The following is a 25,030-nucleotide window of genomic DNA, read 5'->3' on the forward strand; positions in this document are numbered from 1 at the left end:
TTCCTGGACAAACACACTGCCATCAGGGAAGGCTGCAGGCAGACTGGCTCTGACGCAGCACCGTGCCACCGAATAGGGTGCCGTCCAGCACTGCTCACCCCTTCCAGGGAGTTTCTTTCATGCCAATCTTGAGAAGAAGTTGCCCACATGTGTGGGATGCCTCCTCCAGGACTTCCCCAAGGTATTCCAGAGAACCAGGATCAAACTGGACTTAGCTAGGCCTGCCTGCCATGTGATCCCCCTACCCGCCTGCTCACTGGTTCAATACTTCAGCCTCCTTCTTGTTAAACACAGCCCCTTCCCCACACCTGCTCCATGGGCACTCGCGGAAGACAGGTAGTGACAGCAGGCAGACGGCTGGGATGCAGCTCATTTTCGGAGTGATGAAAGCCACCACCAAGTCAAGCAACACTCCTCCTCACATCTTGCCTCTCCCTCGGTCACCACATCAGTGTGGCTCAACACAAACCAAGCAGAATCAGAACATCTGACCTGCACATGACAAGCCTCTCTAGGGACTCCTGTTCTGAGGAAGTTCTGTGCCACTTGGGCCTCTCATTGCGAAGGGCACACCCTTTGCAAAGCAGAAGGTGACATTTCTTTAGTGCAAATGTAGAGGTCTTTTTGATTTTTATTTTCCAAAAAGGTTCCCCACCAGGGCCTTGGGGAAACCCAGAGCCGAGCAGCAAAAGGCAAACCTGCTCACCAAAAAGTACGGTTCCTGTTTGTGCCGTTTCTGGCCACTTCTGGGGGTGGGTGCATGAGGCTAAGGGGAAGACAATGGACGTACGTAGACCTCAAGTGAAGAGGGGCCAACATCATGCTGGTTGTGATGCTTCATTCATGCATGCTGCTGGGTACGTGTGTGTCCTGGAGGACTGAGCAGCTAAGTGGGAAGGCCACTGTAAGCTGATGTGATCTCCTTGGGTCAAGCTGGGCAAATGAGCAAATGGTGTGATCAGCATTGTTTCCAAAAGCTATCTCAATCTACATTATTCCTAGAAGGGACTGTTAGCTCAAAAAACCAATGCCCTCCCCAACTCCCACCTAGTTTTCTTAAACAGGCCTTTGTACAAAAATCCCACACAAAAAGTTTCTTCTACCTCTAAATAAACTCCACATCACACTCAATTAGAATACTGAGCGGCTGAGTACTTTCAGTCACCTGTTAAAATAGCTCTTTTGGCACCAACTCTAATGACCTGAACGAGAAGCTTCAGGAACTACTAACTCTTTATGATCAACAGTTTGCATAGAGGTCTGCAGCCAAAATAAACCCCATTCGCAGATGTTCAAACATGCACTGGTAATTCTCTCCTGATAGAGAGACAGACAGGGCACACTTGCAACCTTTAGTCAGATACTCATTAAGGTGGTAAAGCCTAAAGTGCAAAACGGAACACTAATTTTGATAATAGCTGAAATAATTATGCTCTGTTATTATAGTCACAGGCTTTTAGTGGGAGTAGGGAAACGAGAGTGAAGTGTCAAGATAGCTATGCATAACGAAACACAGCCAGGGTGTTACATGACTCCCCGAGCCTGGGCCGAGGAGCCCCTGCTAGATCCCAAGAAGGGATGGAGGTGCTCAAGCCTCCCACAACAAGTCAAAGGCAGTTTTTCTTTTTTTCTCAGTTTCTCCCTTTCTCTGGCAATACAAGGAAAGGGAAGAGGAACTTCCCTCTGAAGTCTTGGTGGTTTCTTGTTAAGTACATGTATAAATACAGCATGTTGAAAGCACATTCTTAATAAAATTATTAATAACTCAGAGTCAGGATGGGAGGAGCCGTCTAGTGGATCACAGGGCTTGACAGTGTGTTCCCCATTTCTATGGTGAGAGGCGGGTTTGCAGAGCAGCCTTCGTGACCAACTCGTGTTGTGCAACACAAGCTCTGCCTTCTCCATTGGTGCCCAGGTACCTGAGCGCTACACGCCCCTTGATGTTGCAGACAGGACCCCCTCAAAACAGTAAAACACAGCTGTGTGTGTACACACACACAATAACTAGAATTTATGGGCTGTCACTAGATTTCATAGGCTCTCACTAGAATTCATAAGCTGTCTCTGCCTGAGTGATGTGAGCAGTTCCAGACACTGAAAGTGGGGTTCCCTGTTGAGATGAAAACTAAAAAGAACCAGAACCCAATATTAAAGAAGCCACTAGTGGAAAACCACCCTCATGGAAAAGCAAAACTGCTGCTGAGGACTGTGAGGACACTCAAGGTTAATTAAGGTACTCTGAAAAACATGATTCAGGTCAAAGAACCACGTTGGGCAGAGAGGGTTTATCAACAGATACCCGAATGGAGTGGAGGTGAGTGAGCAGAAACCTGAATGGAGTGAATGAGCAAATTCCTGGATGAAGTGGAGGTGAGTGGAGTGAGCAGAAACCTGAATGAGTGGAGGTGAGTGGAGTACATGAGCAGATACATGGATGGAGTGGAGATTAGAGCAGGTGACCCAGTTAAGTCACCTTCACTGTAGGTCATGGTTCTGAATTTCAGGCTAGAAAGGATCTGTGCAAAAGTAAGTGACAGAAAAAATAGCCTATGAAAACTTGCCTGGGTCACAACCATCTTGCTTCACAAACCAAGGCTCTGGAGCAGCAGGAGTCCACTGCTCCCCCACCTTAAGTGTGACCTAACCACTGGACCTGACCAGGGCACAGAAGAGGCCTTTGCCTCTAACATCTAAGCATAGTCAAGATTATCTTTAAAAAATTTTTTTTAAATATGTTTTTATTGATTTCAGAGAGGAAGGGAGAGGGAGATAGAAACATCAATGATGAGAGAGAATCATTGATTGGCTGCCTCCTGCACGCCCCCTACTGGGGATCGAGCCCGCAACCCAGGCATGTGCTCTTGACCAGAATGGAACCCAGGACTCTTCAGTTCGCAGGCTGACTCTCTATCCACTGGGTCAAACTGGTTAGGGTGTCAGTACTATTTTAACAGAGGTTTGACACCTGGGAAGTCTCAAAGGTACTTGTGCCACACCTAGGCAAGCCTGCTGAGTCAGAATAAACATTTATGCTACAAACTAATCAATGCCATGTCATCTCACCCATCAGGGGCTGCTACCAAAATAGCCCAACACAGCTCTCAGCACGCCCAGCCCCCTGTCAGGAGCTTCCAGGCACTGGAGGGAGTAACTTGGAACATATGGCAAGCTGGTAGTCTGGGGCCCATGCACACCTGCCTGCAGTTCAAGCCAAACCTGTACTTGAAGTAAAAAGTTACACCCCAGCACCCCCCACCCCCCAACCGGATTTAAACCAGGACAATGTAGGAAGTCAACTTAAATTGCAGCAACACACAGCTCCCGTTTCTGCACTTCTTGCTTTCATGGATTGACTTTACTCCCATGGAGAAATTAGTTCACATTTCCTAGTACCTGCTGCGCTCCCCCCAGTGGAAAATAGCCTCTAAAATAAAATCAGCATCTGTGCTGGAGGAGCAGGCTCCAAACCTGCTTCGTGGCCCTCCCAGGCAGGAGCACGTGCTGCCCATGCCTTAGCTAAGGAAGGATGCTCTGAACACAAAGTTAAATGTGGCTACACTACCTTTTATTAACAAAAGTGTGTAGCTGTTGGTAAATGTCACCACGGAGAATACAAACCATGGGTAAGACACACCAAGAGAGATATGCCAGCTGGGAGATTGAAGCACGTGACCAGAGGCTACAGTCAGGATGACAGCAGGACTGCCGAGACTGCTGCCCAGGCACCGAGATTGTGGTCAAAGGCATCGCCGCAGCGCTGGAATTAAGGCAAAAACATGTCCTCTCGCTAAAGAGTGTCCTCAGTGCTCAACATGTAACAACACGATTACACAAGTACTCCGTTTAAAACAACAAACAGACAAGTTCACAAAACAGTTCTGGACACTTAAACTCTAGGTTTTCTTTTTGGCAGCACCAGACTAAACTCGGTGGCTCTGCAGCATTTCCGACTTCAGGTGCGTTACAGTCTTCTGAGAAAGGCCCAGTACTTCAGAACGCCCGGTGTGGCTGCGGAGAAAGAACAGCGCTGGCAACAAATAGTAAGACAACATTTCAAGACCTATAGGAATATAGTTTGATGCTCATAAGCGTACATATGTTTAAGCATTCAATCTGATATCTTCAATACTTTCTAGTTAACATATTTACATTTCTTTTTGGTTTAAGGGAAAATGTACTTCATAGGCAAATTGTTTCATCTGTACGTGGGAAGTCCATGGCCACGTTTCTTATTGAAAACCTGGGCCCTGTGGAGCTGGGAGATGTCACTGTCCTCATCCCCCAAGAGCTCACCTGCGACACACCCTGTAAAGCACGGAAAACCTCTTACTCAGGCTCCTTGTATGGCAGCATCAGAGAAAGAGAGTGCAGCACCTCCTTAAGGAGAAGCCAGGGATGGGTTTCCATTCCATGGCTCCGCGCGCTGAAGCACTGGAGCTGGTACAAAGGCTGGGGCACAGAAACGTTTGCAGCACGCCGGCATGCCCGCTGGCCCACGCTGCAGCTGTAGGTGCTCTGCTGCCCGCTGGCCGTGGCCTGAATGTGGAATTTTACCCACCAGAAAGCATTATTGGAGCCCAAATCAGAAACTTTAAATAGCTCAGTGACACTGAAGCTTTTCCCTTTGCCTTCAGAAAACAATCACGACCGAACATCTTCAACTATGAGGCAGAGTTGATTGGAACCACGAAAAACACCTTTTCAAAAAACATTTAATGAGGTAGCTGAGATCAAAGATCAAATCCACAGCATACACAAAGGTGCTCAATAAGTGCACATTTAAAAATGTATTTTTAAATGCAAACTGCTACAATGCCTAATACATGTTCTTTCTTCCCAATACCTAAAGGTGCGAGCAAGCCTTTGGAAGAGCCCCTTGCAGAGGGAGACAGCAAGTGGTTGGGAGAGAGTGAAGCTGGAGGGGAAGAGAAACGCAGGGCATTCTGAGCACACAGCTTTGGCTGAATTGGTAGTGATCCCCACGGGACTAAAATGCAGTGGGTGCCAGAGAGAACAAATACCACGCAGAACCTGGGGACATGATGGGCTGCAAGGGGACCTGACTTGAGGCAGCAGGAAGTCCAGGCTGGGCACTGTCATTAAGTCTAGGCAATGGTCAGAACACTGACCGCCACTACCTTTCAAGGCCCCTGAAGCCATATTAGAGGGAGTCTGGCCACCTGCTGCCCTGCCATGGCCACCTGTGTTCTGGGGGCGGCTGCCTTCAGCCACTGCCCCGAGTTCTCAGTGCGTGCTCACAGACAAGGACTGCTTCTGGCTGCGCAGCACTGCAGATGCTGACAGGAAAGCCCTCACTTGGAGCACTGGACAAAAGGAAAGGGGGTGGTAGCAGCTGGCAGTGTGAACTGAGAGTGCTCGGCACTGTTCACACACTCACACATGCAGACACACACACACACACACGTGCACACTGACCCTCACAGAGGCAAGTGACAGTGTGGGCAGCAAGCAGCCTCCAGACAGTGCAGACGTTTTGGGAAGACAGAGTAGAAGGGCCTCAGGCAGGGCTGGGGAGGTCCTGGGTAGGAGCCCGGATCCACCTTCTTCGCCACCCTCCCTACCTTCTTCGCCACCCGCCCCTCCTGTCCTCAGAGGCGAGGTGGCACCCAGCACACCAGGGCGCCTGGCGGAAATGCAGGCACCAGGTCGCAGTGTTAGGTCTCCGTAGGGTAGTTGCTGTAGGCCAGAGAAGGCAGGGCCTGAAAGCTGTTCTCTCTCCAGGCGCCGGGTGGGGCCTCCGTGCGCCCCTGCTCTTTATATTTACCCAGAATGTTCCTGGCTTCTTCTGCGTCCCTCAAAGGGCTCTCTCCATACTCCTCCTTCAGCCATTGCCGGTACTGAAGAAGTTGAAAAGAAAAGCAAACATCACATACACACCGGCATGCATGTAAGACTTTTACATGTTACATACAAACTGGGAAATACATGGGCATGGGCATGGGCATGGGCATGGGCAGTCACAGCTTTGTGGTTGGCCAGGCAGTGTCAAAGAAGAGAAATCACTGCTTCTTTAAGGTTTTGGCTTGAGGACATGAACATCAGCCAAACCTAGAAAACGGCACTTGACCCCCAGGGAGAGAAATGAAGCACACAGGGCCCAAGGAAGATGGTAAAGGGTGGTATACTGTGGCTGCAGCTGGTGAACAAGGGGCCAGGGAGGACTTCATGTGGGGTGCAGGTGAGGTGTCCTTGGACCAGGTGGCCTCTGTGGGGCTATCCAGCTTCAACCTCCATGCTTCCAGGAGTGTGTGGAAAGACAGGCACACACTCCCAGGTTCTGCTGCGTACCTCCCGAGTCCCCGGAGCACAGTTACCTCATGGACTTCATGCTTCTCAAATTCCTGGAGCTGTCTCTGGAAGCCCAGGTTGGGGTTGGCACAGGACCTGCCTGCACGCACAGTGTGCAGGGCATCTTCCCAGCCAAAGTCAGTGACGGTCATGATGTACGCGATCACCAGAGTCACACTCCTGGAGACACCGGCCAGGCTGTGGGGCCAAGAGAACGGCCCGTGGGCAAGGAAGGTTTAGGGTCTGCAGTCTACCTTCTGATCCATTTAGAGCAAGGACTCTATGGACCCGATTTTAGAGTCTTCCTGCCTTGGATTGAGAGTGGACAGCAAGCCAATATGCTACCTGGAAATCCCTCAACCAGGGACACAACCAGGCAGAGGACCTGAGAGCACACACACACGTGCTCTGAAATTCAGCCATGGTGTATGCTCTGTGGGCAGTAAGGGTTACGTGTCTCTAGCAGGCTGAGTAGGGGACCTATTGTAAATGCATATGCAAAGTAAGGTGGTCAAGGAAAGGCTGTGCTGCGTCAGACTTGGAGTGTTCTAGTAACGGTTTCTGATGGGGAAGTTTAGCACATTTCTCATTTTGAGAAAAGCCTATATTCAGATTTGCACAGCTGTATGAAATACAAATTCCTAGACTATGAGACCTACAGATAGTTAAATATAAATAATATTAACAATACGGTAATAACACTAATAAACCACTTTGATGTGATGTCTCTTCCCTAAGGCTTTATCTCAGAAATGATGAAAGCTTTTAAAAAATACATCCTCTTGAGCTGCAACCTGGAACCCTAGAGTCCAGGTAGAGAAAGGAGTTCAAAACTGCCCTTTAAATGGCTCCAACTGCACTCCTTCAAGTGATATATGTGAGCGCGCGCACACACACACACACAGTTTTTATTGATTTCAGAGAGTAAGGGAGAGGGAGGGAGAGATAGAAACATCAATGATGAGAGAGATTCATTGATCAGCTGCCTCCTGCACACCCACTACAGGGGATCAAGCCAGCAACCCAGGCATGTGCCCTGGACCAGAATCGAACCTGGGACCCTTCAGTCCGTAGGCTGATGCTTTATCCATTGAGCCAAACCAGCTATGGTCCCAAAAGTGCTTTAATGAAAATGCAAACAATGCTACAAAACCCACCATTTGTATTTATAACATATCTTACTCTTTTTAAAAGTAAAATAAATAAGCACACTATTTCAAGAATTTTATAAAACTGCAGAACACCCTTTTTAAGCAATCCAACTATCTGTGTTCCTGCTCCCCCATGACGAGTTCCTGGCCCTCAGAACAAATGACAGTTCTCACGAATGACCCCTGTGGACACTGTGCACTGGACCCCCTCTACCACCAGGGCTGCCTCCCACTTCAGCAGTGGCACACCCGGCGGCACCACTGTGTGTTTCCAGAAAGCTCCGCTGCAACAGGGACTCGAGCTGCTGGCCAACATCGTGCTGCATTCAAGGCAGAGAGGCAGGTACTCAGCCTGCACTCTGTCACCGAGCATGGCTCCAGACGCTGGCTGCTGGCTCCCACACAGGTTAGTGATGCTGCCAGACGAAGACAGAAGAATGAGAGAGTGAAGTGAGAGCCGACATTCTGGAAGAGCTCACACTGTGCCAGGCTCCGTGTGCTGTCCTTCAGCTCCACCTGTCCCAGGCCCTTTCTCTGCAGTACGTATATACATGCATGTATCTATATGTGTACCTACATCCACACCCAGAGTACAGCCGAATCCAGGGGCACAGTTGAATGTAACTGCTTAATTCTAAGTCTATTCAGATCCTTTCAAAGCCAAACACACACAAAGCCGAACCTAGATGGAGAGGGAGCCGCCACTCTGGTGCTACAGTGACACAGTACTACAGTGACGCAGTGCTACGCACCACACACACAATCACAGCTCTGTGGAAGAAACTGTACTCTGAAAGACCCTGAGGGCTCAGGAACGAGCCTACAGTCTGTGCCCTCCAAGGAGGCTGCTCTGATGGAATGGCAGAGGTTGGCCACAACGGCTCTGCTGTCCAAGGGCCTGACAGTCCCTACAGAAGTCCTACCTGAAAATGAAAGAAAGATGATGAAAGAAGATGAAAATCCTAAGTTTTAGGGTTCTCTCTCAACAAAGGCCAACGGTGTTGAACAAAGAAGAGACTCAAGTGGGGTGTGTGTCTGAGGTTTTGAGGGAGGAAAGAAAACATTAGGAGATGAAATAATTAACTGTACACAGGGAAGCCCTGAGGATCGACCAAGCTGAACGGCTATCAGGCAAGAGGCATACATACCAGTGGACAAGACAGCCCTCTCCCCGGAGCCGGCACTCGTGAATGAATTTAATACTTTCTTTGAAATGTCTTGTCCTGAGGGGAGAAAAAGAGAGAAGTGACATTCATCTACTCAACACATGGTGAAAAGTCCACCTGAGGCTTGTTAGAAGGTCTCGGCCGTACAGCTTCCCGGCCACACTGTCGGGCAGAGCTGCCTGAGTGTCAGCGCCCATCACACGCCCTGAGACCTAGGGAGCTGAGGCCTGGGGGCTGCCCACATCTGGGCTGCTTGGAATTTCTCTACTGCCACTGACTGGTGGTCATGGTGGGTGGCTTCTGCCCAGCCCCACGGTCAGTCTGGCCCCCTGATGCTCGGCAGCACACCGGCAACCCCACAGCCACTTTGGTGAGGAAGATGCCCACGTTATGCAGGCTCCCTAAGTCCAATAAGCTAGTTTACTTCTGACACTGAATAACCAGGAAGTCTCCCACACCGGCCTCCTCCTGTCCCATCTGTGTGACAGAAGAGCTGTGTGGAAATGACAACTGCAGCTCCAACGCCTACCCACTCAGCAGCTTAGTGGCTGCATGGCCTCAGGAAAGCCCCTTGGCTCCCCTTAACCTCTGCTGTAAGTGGGAATAATGTTTTACATGCCAACATGCTCCATGGACTCTAAAGTTCTCTAGGACAATAAGCCACGACCCTCACTTCTGACCCTCAGCTTTGCTGCCATGCATCTAGTCAGAAGGGGAAATCCAGGTGCGGCGCGATGATCGCCACAGGCACAGACTGCAGAGAAGTTCTGTTGTGTTAAGTGCAGGTGCCTAGCCGCTCTGGGACAGGCATAAATCTGCAAAGTGACTCAGGGCATTGCAACTCTACTCCCAAAGATTGGCTTGGTATAAAGTGGGCAAGGAAAGTTTCCTGATGGAATCCTGACATCTGAGTGCTAGTGCTGAGAGTCCTCAGAGTGGGGTGTGGAGCCGTGGAACTGCGTGGAGGGGTGTAAGCATGGGGTGAGGAGACCAGGAGGAAATCAGCCCGAAGGCCAGGCGCTGCAGGCTGGTGAGGGCTCAGTGCTCAGTCTCCCGTTTCTCAAGCAAACCCAACAATGGGGAGCATGCAGAGAAACCCTCAGGCTCTGCAGGTGGCGGAGCATGTTCCTCTGCACTGACTTCACTGGGGCAGCAGTGAGCCCAGTCTTCAGAATCCCCCCTTCTCTTCAGTTCTGGCCTGAGAAGTGAAGGGAAAGCTTATGGTGGAGACTTCTGGGAAAGTTTTCCTCCTGATAAAAGGAAAGTATCTCCACCCCAGGCTTCCTGCCAGGGCACTGGAAGTGAGCACCCTGCCTAGAACTGTATCAGATGCCTGAGGCCACAGGTGACAGGCCTCCGAGCACCCGTTTTCAGACTTCTGGGTCAGGGAGTTAAGTAAGTAAATGTCTTTATAACTGAAAGCACTGTCAATCAGACATTCTGCTACCTACAGCCAAATACAACCTTCCTGAATCAGCAACTAATTCAACAGTTTTAAACACATGGAGCCAACTCTTCTGGCTTAGGAGTGGCTATAGGCTGCTGTCTGCAATCGGCTTCGTGGTTTACACAGTATGTCTTGTCCTCCTCTGGAGGCCACTGCACAGTAGGAGACAGGACAGGTAGTCAGGACAGGTCTGACTGTAGATCCGAGCCGGACAGCCAGCCCAGAAGCCAGGCCCACCCCTGACTGGAGGCTAGTGGCCAAGGGTGCAGCTGGAGTGTGCACGCTTTGTCACCAGGCCAGCCACACTGGGACATCTAGGGGATTTGGAGAAGCCTCCCAGGCCAGAGCCTGTGGTCCGGCCTGTCCTTTGTGGGAGAGCTGCATCTGGGATAAGACAGCAGGGAAGAAGAAAGCAACCAAAAGAGAAGAGCACACCTAGGAATAAATGACAACTGCCTTAGTGCATAAACCACAGACTGCCTGGGAGCACTGCAAAAGCATCCAGTGACACAGGAGTTAACAGTGCTCCACCAGGCAGGCAGGCCTTGCTGTCTGGGGACAGGGTCGGTGCTGTGGCAATCATCAAGATCTTGCAAAGATGACACACGAATCCTTTTGCTGAAACTTCAGAGTGGGAACACCTTATTATATCCGGTTTTTATATTTGCACGTCCCAAACTATGTGCACAATGGAACCTAGGTCTTAAGCACTGTGGAGTGTACCTGGGTTCAAGAGCAGCCTTGTCACATCTCAGAATAAGAGGTGGGGGTATGGGTGTGGTCAAGAGTGCAAATCCAAGCTTGCCAGGGCCTAGAGACAATGTGTAAAGGAACTGAGGGGCTGAGGACGGGCCCTCACTCTGCCCCCACCACACCCTTACTCCTCCAGCTCTGACTGTATCCAGTGCAAATGCAGAGGAGCCTACGAGGGCTCCTGTGCACCCTGCAGAGCCCAGGGCGCCTGGCCCAGGGGGCGCAACGATGCCAACGAAGTGCCTGCTCAGAGCCCTGCCAGGAAACTTGACTCATGACACTTTAGGCACGAGGCCAAGCCAAGCAGGCATTCCTAGAAATGCCTTTTCCACGAAAAGCCAGGAGGCAGGCGTGCTCACTACTGCTTTGGTTTGTAGGGAGTGGGGGGTTATTTCCAGGGAAGCTAATGACATAAGCCCAAGCCCTGGCCATTAAACGCCCTCCTCCACATGGGAAATACCCAGGACTCTGGCCCTGATATTGCTCCACCCTCTGACATAGCCTGAAGCACCATCGCACCACAAGCTGCTTCCATAAACACAGGTTCCCTATTCCTGCTCCTCATTGTGTATTTGCTTCCACATAAAGAACTTGGGAGACATTCTGCACTAAGCAAGCCAGCCTGCTGACTCAGAAGAAAAGCACGGCCTGCACATGTTCCAATAATGCCTGCTGTTGATACCCAGAGGGAACACCTGTGCCACATGTTCCACACTCACCCAATAATGCTGCTGCTGCTGACACCCAGAAGGAACACCTGGGCCACGTGTTCCACACTCACCCAATAATGCTGCTGCTGCTGGTGACCACCCAGAGGGAACCCATTGGGCAGGAAGAGGTATCCTTCAGCCGAGATATCCTTCATGGGGCTCAGCAAACAACCCCACAGCTGTATTGCCCAGGTTCCCTTCCTCTTCTTCCTCCTCAGTCTGTGCTGGCCTCCTTGTGGACCAGCACATCCCCAACCCCTCCTTCTCCATCCAGAGACCAGAACCGGGGCCAGCCATGCTTTCCTGACCTCCAGAGAGCTCCCAGAAAGGATGGTGGGTGGGTCTAGCCAAGCCACACCATATGGTGTTCATCTTCGTACTCCAAGACTACAAGTCTTGGTCGCTGCGATCCCCCTGTGGGCATGAGGAGTCCTGTCCTGTGAGGACGCTGCCTGCGTGAGCTGAAACCCAGAGATGGCCCAGCACCTTGATGGCAGCTGGGCTTACTCACAGCAGCTGTACAGACAGCAAAGCCACAGGAGCCAGGGAGCGTCTCCTTCCCCTAAACAGAGTATGAACATGTGTGTGCACCCTTAGATTATTTTTCCTCAAAAAGGAATGCTTAAAAAAACCATAGCAAATGGGAGAAGTGTTCTATCTGGCCCCAGCTCTGGAGGGTGAGCAAACGTCAGTCCAGGCCCTCCAGGCCCTGCCTGGGCCCTCCCTCTGGGGCACAGGCCGCGAAGCTCTCACCCCCACCAGAAGCAGCAGGAAGGAACATTCTGCACCCACAAAGGCACTGGCAGTACTTTTCTATCACTGCATAGCATTAACACATAAAGCCAATTCACATTTATATCAGCGATTCCCCAACTTCTATATTTCCTGTACTGTCAACATTTTAAAAAATGGGGCAATGTATATACCATATTTTTCTTTCCTTTCAAAATTATTTTTATTATATGTTTCAGCTGTACATTACAATTTGACATCTGTATGCACTACAAAGTGATCACTCCCAAACAGTCTAGTTACCATCCATGACCATATAATTGATCTCCTCTATCCCTTTCACCTATTCCCAATTGGTAACCACAGATCTGTTCTCTGTATCTATGAGTTTGTTTTAGTTTTATTTTGTTTGTTCACTTTGTTTCTATGTTTGTTTTCTAGATTCCAACTCATGTGGTATTTGTCTTTCTGTCTGACGTATTTCACTCAGCACAATACCCTCTAGGTCCAGTCATGTTGTTGCAGATGGCAAGATTTCATTCTTTTTTAAGGCTGAGTCATATTCCATTGTGTAAAAATGCCACATATTCTTTATCCACTCATCTACTGATGGACACTTGGGTTGCTTCCGTATCTTGGCTATTACAAATAATGTTGCAATAAACATAGGGGTACATATATATCTTTTCAAATTAGTGTTTTCATATTCTTTGGACAAATACCCAGAAGTAGAATTGCTGGGTCATAAGGTAGTTCTAGTCTTAATTTTTTTAGGAAACTCTATACTGTTGTCCATAATGGTTGTACCAATTTACAATTCCACCAATAATGTACAAGTGTTCCCTTTCCTCCACTCCCAGCATTTCTTATTTAATTTATTTTTTGCTAATAGCTATTCTTTGTGGTTTTGATTTGCATTTCCCTAATAATTAGCAATGTTGAATATCCTATACAATAAAAGGATAATATGCAAATTGTCCCCTCTACCGGAAGTTCGACTAGGAGTTTGACCAGGGGGCGGGGCAGGGCCGGCCCACCAACTGCCCGCAGCCCCTCCCCCTGGCCGGGCCCCACCCGAATTCGTGCACTGGGCCTCTAGTCTTTTCATATGTCTTTTGGCCATCTGTATGTCCTCTTTGGAAAGATGTCTATTCAGATCCTGTGCCCATTGTTCAATCAGGTTGGGTGTACCTTACTTTTCGTTCTGGCAGATAAGGTTATTTTATTTTTATATTATTATTATTTTTAAATATATTCTTATTGATTTCAGAGAGGAAAGGAGAAGGAGAGAGAGATAGAAACATTAATAATGAAAGAGAATCATTGATCATTTGCCTCCTGCATGCCCCACACTGGGGATTGACCCTGCAACCTGGGCATGTGCCCTGGTGGGGAATCAAACTATGATCTCCTGGTTCTTAGGTTGACACTCAACCAATTGAGCCACACTGGCTGGGCAGATAAAAGCAATCTAAGAAAACCAAAAGATGCCAAAACCGGTTTGGCTCAGTGGATAGAGCGTCGGCCTGCGGACTCAAGGGTCCCAGGTTCGATTCCGGTCAAGGGCATGTACCTTGGTTGCGGGCACATCCCCAGTAGGGGGCGTGCAAGAGGCAGCTGATCGATGTTTCTCTCTCATCAATGTTTCTAACTCTCTATCCCTCTCTCTTCTTCTCTGTAAAAAATCAATAAAATATATTTTTTAAAAAAATAAAAAAATAAAAAAATAAATAAAAAAACCAAAAGACCCAAGAAAAAAACAAAAAAACCTCTGTACCATCTAGTACAAAATAATTGCACGAAGAATAGTTCAATACTAAAAACACTAGAAAGGCATAGTCTAAGACTAAAAAATAGTTCAAGTTAAAGCCTTATGAAAAATGCAATACACACTTTCCATGTATTTCTCTTTCCTATGGACTGCAAAGTGCTTAGGAGCCGTGTGTGAGCACGTGTATGTAAGTTCTCATGTGTGTATGCATCTGTTTGGAAGGGCCACCAAGGGCCACTTAGCTCTTATCTTGCAAAATTGTTTTTTAAATAATGAAAATAAAGAAAAATGTAAATAAGGAGACAGTACAGAGGACATCAGCTACATTAAATAAAAATACAAAAAAAGACAGGGAGGTAGAATGAGGCAAGAAAGTTTTACTGAATTTTTAAATATCAGCTCTCTGTACTTTAATGCCTCTTCTCCTCAGGAGAACCTCAAGCATTTTAGAGATCTGTTTGATTCCCCAACCCCAGGACGTCATGAAGGCTTTCCGGTAATGACACAATGCTACTGACTCCCCAGCACAGACCAAGCTCCCTGCATTTGACCAAAGGAGAAGATGAAAAATAAGAATTATTCCCTTAACTAGTGACCCGATGCACGAAATTCGTGCACGGGGGGGGGGGGGGGGGGAGGGGTGTCCCTCAGCCTGGCCTGCACCCTCTCCAATCTGGGACCCCTCGAAGGATATCCTACTGCCGGTTTACAGGGATCGGGCCTAAACTGGCAGTCGGACATCCCTCTCACAACCTGGGACTGCTGGCTCCTAACCGCTCACCTGCCTGCCTGCCTGAATGCCCCTAACCACTCTGCCTGCCGGCCTGCTCGCCCCCAACTGCTCCCTGTGCCAGCGTGCTCGCCCCCAACTACCCCCCCTGCCAGCCTGCTCGCCCCCGACTGCCCCCCTTGCTGGTCTGCTCACCCCCACCTGCCCTCTCCCCTGGCCTGCTCACCCCCAACTGCCCCCCTGCTGGCTTGCTTACCCCAAACTTCCCCCCCCTGCTGTCCTGATCACCCCCAACTGACCCCCACTGATGGCCTGCTCGCCCCCAACTGGCCCCCCTGCTGGTCTGCTCACCCCCAACTGTGCCCCCCTCACCATCCTGATCACCCCCAATGGCCCCCCTCACTGGCCTGATCACCCACAAATGCCGTCCCATCCTGGCCTGATCACCTACAACTGCCCTCCCCTCTTGGCCTCTAACCACCTCTACCTCAGCCCCGCCACCATGACTTTGTCCAGAAGAACATCTGAAAGGTCTCCTGGAAGGTCTCCCAGTCTAATTAGCATATTACCCTTTTATTAGTATAGATAGAGGCCTGGTGCACGGGTGGGGGCCCGCTGGTTTGCCCTGAAGGGTGTCCCAGATAAGGGTGGGGGTTCCCTTGGGGCATGGGGCAGCCTAGGCGAGGGGCCTGTGGTGGTTTGCAGGCTGGCCATGCCCCAGGGGGTGAGGGTCCCCGCTGGGGGGGAATGGCTAGCCTGGATGAGGGGCTAAGGGATGTTTTCAAGCTGGCCACACCCCCTTCAGGGTGAGGGTTTCCGCTGGGGTGCCTGGCCAGACTGGGTAAGGGGCTGAGGGCCGTTTTCAGGCTGGCCACAGCCCCTTCAGGCTGGGGGTCCCCACTGGGGTGCCTGGCCAGCGTGGGTGAGGGGCTTATGGCTGTTTTCAGGCTGGTCAAGCCTCCCAGCGGGGACCCTCACCCCATGGGGGCATGGCCAGCCTGGGTAAGGGGCTTATGACTGTTTTCAGGCTGGCCATGCCCCCCAGCGGGACCCTCACCCCATGGGGGTGTGGCCAGCCTGGGTAAGGGGCTGAGGGCCGTTTTCAGGCTGGCCATGCCCCCCAGCGACCCAGGCCCCCAGCCCCTCCTTGAGTGCAGGCCAGGGCAGGCTGGAAGCCTGGGTCGCCCCCAATGACCCAGACCCCCAGCCCCACCTTAAGCGGAGGCCAGGGCGGGCGGGAAGCTTGGCTTCCTCTGTTGCCAGGGGCAACCCAAGCCTCCTGCTCACTCCAGCTCCATGGCTGCTGCCATCTTTGTTGGGTTAATTTGCATACTCACTCCTGATTGGCTGGTGGGTGTAGCAGAGGGATGGTCAATTTGCATGTTTCTCTTATTAGTGTAGATGATGTCTACATATAAAATGCCAACTTAATAAACATTAAAATAAGAATGAACAAAATAAGCTGCTATACATCTAACCACTCACTTTCAAAGTACATTAGCACTCCTTATTTAAATACACAGAAAACAAAATCTTATTTTTGCAGATGCTTAGTGTTCATAAACACTTTTACTTATCTCACCTAATACTATAAAAATTGTGTGAGATAGTTATTTTACAGTGAGAGAAGTAAGGTTAAAACAGCTTCCCTAGGAAAGCACAGAGAGAAAGCAAAAGCAAGTATTTCCAAAACCTTAATTCACCAACCCATCTCCATTAGCCGCTTGGAGAACATGTAGCTGTGCATTTGATACAAACTCCAGGATGTCCCTAATTGTAACAAGTCAAGCAAACCGGGCAGCCTGGGTCTGAGGGGGTTATCTCTACTATGAGAATCTGAATTTTCATGTGCCTTGACTTTGCAAGGCAAGGTGGTTGGGGAAACAGAGCTAAAATCTTAATGTGCTAATATTATCTCAAACCAGGTTTCTGCATATCAAGTTCCTGGAAGATCAGATGGGGAGTCTGTGAGTATTGAGGCCAAGACAGAGAACCGACCTTTCTGGGCAGCAGATTTGCAGCAAATGAATGCCAAGTGACAGCAATGTTTCAAAAGATAAAAATTAGCAGAAGAATTCCTGTCGGTATAGAAATCTGTGGGTAAAGATTTAGGATATAAAACCTTAAATTATATCCAAAGTTGGAAATAATTTTTAAAATATAAGTTTAAAACAATAAGCAATACAGTTTTCTAGAATTTATTTTGTCATTAAATATAGGGACTCTCACCCTGGCTGGTGTGGCTCAGTTGGTTGAGCATCGTTCCATGCACCCAGAGTCACCAATTCAATTCCTGGTGAGGGCACCAGTTTCGATCCCCAGTCGGGTCATGTACAAGAGGCAGCCAAAGAATGTTTCTCTCTCACACTGATGATTTTTTCTCTCTCTCCCTCCTCTCCCTTTCCCTTTCTCTAAAATCAATTAAAATATTTTAAAACCTTACCAGTCTTGGTCATTAGGCATTATTATTATTATTATTACTAGTAGCCCGTTTGCACGAAGATTCGTGCAATAGACCTTCATTCACCTGGCTGCCTGCACCAGTTTTCTGCCGGCACCGGGGACCCAGGCCTTGGCTATGGCCACCGCCTTCTGCCTTCTTTCAGGGTCCAGGCTTGGCCCCGGGCAGTGGCCTTGGGCTCGGCTGCACCCAGCGTCCCTGCTACCGATCGCAGGAGCCGACCCCCAGTGGTCTCCTGCGATCGGCGCAGGCACCCCGCTGGCGCCCAAGGCCGGGAAAGCCTCGGGCGGCTTTCCCGGCCTTGGGCTCCGCCACACCCCAATGTCCCTGCAGTGGTTTCCTGGTGGGCGTGGTTGATGGGCGTGGCTTGGGCGTAGCGAAGGTGCGGTCAATTTGCATATTTGTCTATTATAAGGTAAGATTGTTACTACTACAATATCCTCTATAGAAAGGAAAAAAAATATAGGAACTCTCAGGCATCATAAATTACAAGTGACTGGACTAAAGAACTACCAGTTCTAATTGGGTTACCCAAGGACACGATCCCTCTCTCTTTTGTTAGCAAGAGCATTAAGATTATTTGTCTTCTGACCACCCACAATGGTTGATCATACAGAAATGAAGGTTCATTCCAGCCTTCAAATGTTCCTCATATTTACAGGCTATACAAAATGAGACAGAGTCAAATGTTCCGCCTGCAAGAGTAAGTTAGTAGTCTGCTTATAGTCTGAAAGCATGCTTCTGTTTAGAACAGCGGTCGCCAACCCGTGGTCCGAGGACCACTGGTGGTCCGTGAGGTCCAAAAGTTAGGCGACCGCTGGTTTAGAAGGCATGCGATGCTTTCCAATAAAACATTTGTAACAGGTAAAGAGAAAAGCTATTTCATAGGCTGTCTTAACATACAAAGTATGCTCAAAGTTCAGCTTAACTTCATAATCTCCACCTAATTTCATTAGAGTAAGAAAAACTTATAGAATCATGCCCAAAATGTTATTATGCATAAGCGTTGCTATTATGAAGGATTTCAAAATAAGTTTCCCTAAAGACCCACACAAATGCCTGTGTGCCTAACTCCCAGCAGCAGAGTGCCAGTTTTTCTGCCTTTTGGTGAACTACGGTCTGGCCTTAGTTTTTCAATTGCAACAGAGGTTGTGCTCTGGTAAGACTTCACTCCAATAGCAGCAATGTGCATTCTCTACACAGTTCTATCATTAGCCCCAAACATGGATGCTGCAATAACTCCCAACTGCAGACTCCTCTCCCACACTGCGCTTTCATCCAAATACAAGGAGAGGGTTAAAGAGGCAAACCACACATATTGTAACAACATCGTTGTACATATTTGGCACAGAGAAGACCTAATTCAAATCTTATGGGTTAGCCCTCTGGCTCCACGGTGATGATGACTGGGCTAACTTTGCCAGAAGCAGCTGCTGCTCGCTCCTATCACCTGACCTGTCCACAAGCACACCTTCCAAGGAAACAAAGCAGGCCGCCTGAACACTGAAACCTATTTTCAACCTTTTCTGTAATTCCCAAGACACAGTAATATCCTCTTATTTTCAAAAGTTCTTAGAGTTCATAGAAAACACTTTCACATATATGATCTCACCTCCAAAAATCCTCAAGGCAGGCCTTTTTCAGATGAAAGAACTGATTTGCCCAAGGTATCTGAAACTTGTTTTAAAGTTGAGACCTCTAATTTTGGGTCTACTGCTTACTTGTCCACATAGCACAGGACACTCACTACTCCACCTTCATTTGGAAAGTCAGGGTCCCATCCTGGCAAGCCCAGCGATTGACTCATAGCTGCGCTACCCCGAGGGGCAGCGCAAAGTACACGTGACCATGTGTCCTAACAGCAAATGCCCAGATGTGGTACAGTTTGATTCTTCCAAAGAGTCAGAGAGCTAATTAGGTACTGACAAATTCAACAGTATGTCAGAACCTCAGTTTGAGATAAGAGCAAAGCAACTATTCTAAAAACAGTCCACCAAAATACAGGCAGAAGATTGCTGTGGGCGCAGAGAAAGGCAGTGGCTCACTTCCTTCCGTACATACCATGCCCTCCCAACCACTTCTGTTTCTTGGCACGACTTGTAACCAAGGAAGTTCTCTAAAGCATCTTCCCCTCCCTTCAGACCTAAGCTACTACTGTTTTCCTAGTGGTCTTAGTAAAATCCTTCCTCCACCAATCTTAAAGATTGACTTTTCCTGGGAAATATGGAGAGTCACTTTGAAAACATGAGCCCTGGGTAGAATGTATTTGCCCCCACTTCCAATTTTCCCCTGCCCTTTCTTGATCTAACCCTATACCACCTGTGCCCTGACCTCTCCCCCTCATCCTCCCCCACATCAATCCATCTGCGTCTAGCCCCATTTTTTTTCTCAAACAGGTAGATTGCACAAAATTATTGCATAGCCTGTGATTTCTCTTCTCTGCAGCAGTGAAAAATCAAGGTTGGTTAGTGTTCCACTTTGATAGCTTTTATAGAGGCTAGATACTTGGGATCCTACACGTAAGATTCTGCAGTCTGTACTTCAGATATGTAGGATTTGCAGGCAATAGAATGTGAGAATCACAAGGGATGTGTCCCGACAAGCCTATGGGATCCCAAATTCACAAACACTACCGTAGCTCTTAACTTTCCTGATGAAAAGAAGTAATATGTAATTCTAGGAGGGTTATTGTATCTGACCTCCAATAACAGCAGAAGGCCAGCCTGAGAGGCAGAGGTTGGGGTCTGTGAGTGCACTGAATGGTTAAGTGCTTTACTTCGGCCCCTAGCCTCCCAGCCTGCAAGGTTCAAATCCATGTTTCAGTAAAAGTTTACTCCATGTCATGGCCTTTCTGGATCACTTCTGGAAACTAAAGAGTGTGAATGTTAGAGCCATAACTGCATTGGGTCTCCAGAGACCTGTCCTCCATTCTACCAAAGTCTACTCCTATGGGTCTCCATGTGATTGCTGTTATCTGGAAAAGATAGCAAAGACACATTTCTCTTTATAGAGACAAACTGTGTCAAAGATGTATTCAACTGTGAAGAAACAGAGGGCTGGACTTTCCTAAACCAGGAAGATCTGTTCACTGGACTCAAACAGACTTTACAAATACACTGTGCCACGGAGTGGCCACTAACCACATGTGGCCATGGAGTACTTGACATAAACCTGATCTGAATTGAGATGTGCTGTCAGCGTAAAGAAAGCCTGCTTGATTTTGAAGACTTAGTATAAAAAAAAGGATGGAAAATATCTCATTTAAAAATACTTAGCACATGGTTGAAATGAAGTATTTTGGATATACTATTGTAAATAAAACATTACTAAAATTCTTGTCACCGATTTCTTTTTACTTTTTTAATATGCCTCCCAGCAAATTCAAAATTACAAGTGTGACTGCATTGTGCTTACAGTCTATTTTTATTGGATGCGCTCTTTACACAAAACCCACAGCTTCTGGAAGGGTTTGCTGCTAGAGAAAGGATGAGCATGCTAATGGTCTGATATGAGGTCCTCTTTTTAAAAACCAGATTCTTCTTACAGACTGCCCATCAGTTACTGTACAGACCACCAGCAAACAAAGTACGCCTCTGGCTCCAGGCTGCCCCACTGGGCAGCTCACACCTGCGTGGGCCTCACCTCCTCTCTGGTGAGACAGCAGCTGTGCACAGCAGCTAGGGTCCCGTGGCCCCAAGACTCTCCTCTCCTTTCCTTATTTGACGTCGCAGTCCTTTAGTCATTTTTAATATCCCCAAATAATACAGAAAAAAACAGCAACTTACAGGTTTTGAGATGGTGAATCCGCTGCTGGAATGCACAGGTATTTAACCCCCTGCAGAATGATAAAAAATAAATTTAAAAGATGATATTCAATATAGAAAAATATTTGAAGGAACTATTTACTAAGGTCAAAAAAATAAAAAGGAGAAGTTTTTCACTCATCTTTTGTTGCCAAGGAACTGGGAAAAACTCTTTAATTAAGGTTCCTGATTATTCTCCATGATGACTGTGTGTACAAATGTTCATGTTCTGGTTTGGAAACAGCTTGTAGACAGGGGGACATCAAAGAGTGAAACAACTGGGTACTTCCCAGTAAGTGGTACAAATTCCAGAGCCCTCACCTCAGATGCTTGTTTACATGTTCCTCATTTTTATCAATTTTGTTTAGGATCCATTGGTAGTAAAAACTTTAACATGATATCTAAAAATTGTAACATTATGGTACAGTTTCTTTATCAAATTTAGTATGAGGATATTTCAATTTCACTGATGTACCTACCTGATAGGAGTTTCTACACATGGGAAATAATGTGATTTATTATGTCTCCTTTCCTGAAAAGCAAAACTTATTTACTAAACTAATAGGTTTTTAAAAAGAATAAACAGTTTGGAAAAAAAACAAACACTTCATATCAAAATTTATTAAAACTCTATAAAATTTTTATGTAAATTCATGCTGCATAAAAATCAGGTTAAATTTCGGTTTTATTAAATTTTAATTGTTTTTTCTTCAGAGAGACTTAAAGTATAGTTTAAAAGGTCTTCAGTGTCAAGTGAAAATACAAAGTGTAGATGTCTCAGCAACCTTGGCTTCATAATGACTTAGATGGACCATTTTTAAGCCTCCTCTCCTGGTAGCCTAACCTCCTGGACTCTTGCCACTGTGTCTTTAGAAATAAGTGTGTGGGAACACATCAGAAACTGGAACAAAAACCAATGTAAGAGAGTAAATGAAGGACAAGCATATAGAATAGTTTAGACAATATAGTTCCCTCAGCAGACAAAGTCATAAAATAATGTCTTCTAGGATTTTTGAAAAGTTTGTAGTTGTTTATTAATATTTTATTATTAACTCCTGTCATTAGGAATATCTATGCTGTACTTGCTAATGTGGTCTTGTAAGGAACATCTAAATTTGTGGCTGCCCCAAACCCTGTCACAGCTCCACATTTAAAAAAATGTCTCTCTATATTTGTATTGATTTCAGAGAGGAAGGGAGAGATAGAAACATCCTATTTTATAATAGACAAATATGCAAATTGACCATACCTCCGACACACCCACAAGCCATGCCCACAAGCCACGCCCACTATCCAATCAGAGTGAGTATGCAAATTAACCCAAACCAAGATGGCTACAGCCACAGAGAGCAAGGTTTCCTAGGTAACAGAGGAAGCCAAGCTTTCTGCCAGCAGTTGCAGGCCTAAGCCTCCACTCAAGCTACAAAGTTTCAATTATAGAAGGTAAACAAATTCAAACAAATGGTGGCAGAATGGAGCTTGAGAGAGCAGACCAGGGTTGCCGCTGGCAACAGGGGAAGCAAAGCTTTCCACACACCCTGGCCGGGCCCACCCGCTTAAGGCAACAAAGTTTCAATTATAACCACAACACAAATGGCTGCCGGCCGGCCTCGGAGGGAGCCCCAGGCTTGGCTCTGCTCCAGGCTACAAAGTTTCAATTGTAGAAGGAAAATAAATTCCAGATACCAGGGCCTCTGCTTGCGTTGCCAGGGTGCATGACCGGCCTGAAAACCACCACAGGCCCCTCGCTCAGGCCGCCCCATGCCCCAATGGAACCCCACCCTGATCAGGGACACCCTTCAGGGCAAACCAGCTGGCCCCCATCCCTGTACCAGGCCTCTATCCTATCTAATAAAAGAGTACTATGCAGATTGATCATCACTGCAACACACAATATAGCTGCCCCCATGTGGTCAAAGATCATGCCCCCATGTGGACACAAGATGGCCACCACAAGATGGCCAGCAGGAGAGGGCAGTTGGGAGGCACCCGGCCTGCAAGGGAGGGCAGTTGAGAAGGACCAGGCCTGCAAGGGAGGACAGTTGGAGGTGATCAACCCTGCAGGAGAGGGCAGTTAGGGGTGACCAGGCCGGCAGAGGAGGGAAGTTGGGGGAAAACAGGCTGGCAGCAGAGTGGTTAGGGGGTGATCAGGCTGACAGGCAGAAGCATTTAGGGGCAATCAGGAAGGCAGGCAGGCAAGCAGTTGGGAGCCAGCAGTCCTGGATTGTGACAGGGATGTCCAACTGTCCGATCGGGCCTAAACGGGCAGTCGGACATCCCTTGAGGGGTCCCAGATTGGAGAGGGTACAGGCTGGGCTGAGGGACAACCCCCCTCTGTGCACGAATTTCGTGCACCGGGCCTCTAGTCAATGAGAAGAGAGAATCACTGATTGGCCGCCTCTTGTACCCCCACCCCCCGCAACTGGGGATCGAGCTCTCAAACTGGGCATGTGCCCCACCGAATCCAACCATGATCTCCTGGTTCATAGTTAATACTCAACCTCTGAGCCTCGCTGGTTAGGCTCCACATTTTTTTTAAATCTTCACCTGAGGACATGTTTATTGGTGAGAGAGAGAGAATGAATATGAATAGCATTGATTGGTTGCCTCCCTTACACATCCCAACTGGGGATTGAACCCAAATCCTAGGTTTGTGCCCAGACTGGTAATTGAACCTGCAAACTTTTGGTGCATGGCACGATGCTCCAACCAACTGAGCCAACCCAGCCAGGGCACAGCTCCACATTTTGATGCTCCCTTACATAGTGAAACCCCACTTTCTCAATACGAAGTCCACACCAACTACATTTCTCAACCTCCTTTGCTTTTAAGGTGCAGACTCAGGGCTGGGTTCCATCACCTGACAAACTCACAGCAGGCAGATTTGGAAACAGAACATGGGAAGAGTGGAATGGGTAAAAAGCACCTGCTTGGCAGGTGCAGATGGTGGCAGAGGTGGCAGCAGACCTCACTGGGCCAGTTGTATGATGTAGTCTGGGTATTGTTCTGGAAATTTCAGCTGAAATTCTATTTCTCCAGCTCCTCTGAGGAGACCATAAATAAGCTCTCAACAAGCCCATTCCTGCTGATGCGAACTCAGCATGAAACCTGTTGTCTGTCACAAAGACACGAGTGAGAGAATTCCCCTTCCTGTCTCCTACTTTTATGAGGCTAGAAAAAAAACCCAAAACATTTCCCTACGTAGTTCCCATACATATATTTTTTTCCAGATTTGAGTCAATCATTATATCTCCCAACCAAGGGTCCTTTGGACCTTGAAGAAGACATGTTTTACCGCTGCTTGTCCAGATGGGAACACTTCATGTGAGGCTGCACAGGCTTTAATTCAACAAGGATAAAAATTAAGGATCAGCTGCCAGAAGAAAGCGAACCAGCAGATTCTTCCTTCTTCATGTCTGGCTTTGTCGTCCTCAATTGCTCCCTCTATCTCTGTCCTCGTTTCCCTGGACTCGGTGCTGTGCTCTGCTGGAAGGACTGAGGCAGTTGTCTGAAGTTCCCAAGCACCTCCAAAATCAGACAGGTATTGGCACAGTGATTTAAAGGGAAAGACAATGGAAATGGATATTATACTGTAAAAAAAAGTAATTTCATTCTTCCGTCCATAGAGGCCAAACAAGCTTGTTGGTGTAGATCACACACTGATCATTTCATACATCCGCCACTGAAATGACTCACTTTTTTTTCTTACTTTTAAGTGAGAGTTGGCCATGGATCAGGCCCAGAAGCTTGTGAAATTCTTTCCTCCAGACACTTCCTCCAACCTCTTTCAGAATACTCCAGAGGGAAGAGTGGATTTTCAGGTTCCCACTTTCCCTTCCATTGTGATGATCAGTCCAAGCAACATAAATTAATCAAGGACGCTGAGGTGGTTCCCCTCACAGAGGGTGAAGACGCTTGCCTGTCACACATGCTGACGGGCAGCCACTTGATTCTAGCAGAATCTAAAGTCAGCCTAGTCCATATAGTGGAGGAAAGA

The 25,030-nt window shown here is 47.9% G+C and overlaps 1 protein-coding gene across 6 annotated transcripts in view; it reads right to left on the reverse strand.

The window, feature by feature from the left end:
- Nucleotides 1–3,543: 3,543 nt before the first annotated feature.
- Nucleotides 3,544–25,030, reverse strand: part of DUSP22 (dual specificity phosphatase 22) — a 62,595-nt gene continuing 41,108 nt past the window's right edge. For 2 of the 6 annotated variants that reach the window (XM_054721574.1, XM_054721579.1), the window contains 5 exons: nucleotides 21,016–21,065; nucleotides 8,609–8,683; nucleotides 6,336–6,507; nucleotides 5,786–5,858; nucleotides 4,695–5,697 (listed from right to left, as the gene is read on the reverse strand). In XM_054721574.1, coding sequence (XP_054577549.1) covers nucleotides 5,579–5,697; nucleotides 5,786–5,858; nucleotides 6,336–6,507; nucleotides 8,609–8,683; nucleotides 21,016–21,065 — 489 coding nt within the window. In that variant the 3' untranslated portion in view covers nucleotides 4,695–5,578. Of the gene's footprint in view, nucleotides 4,028–4,694; nucleotides 5,859–6,335; nucleotides 6,508–7,414; nucleotides 7,877–8,608; nucleotides 8,684–21,015; nucleotides 21,066–25,030 lie in introns of those variants that run through there. The other 4 variants (XM_054721576.1, XM_054721577.1, XM_054721575.1 and 1 more) reach the window with 4 other exon arrangements.

This window comes from Eptesicus fuscus, chromosome 9 (assembly GCF_027574615.1).
Source record: "Eptesicus fuscus isolate TK198812 chromosome 9, DD_ASM_mEF_20220401, whole genome shotgun sequence".
In the NCBI taxonomy this organism is placed as follows: domain Eukaryota; kingdom Metazoa; phylum Chordata; class Mammalia; order Chiroptera; family Vespertilionidae; genus Eptesicus; species Eptesicus fuscus.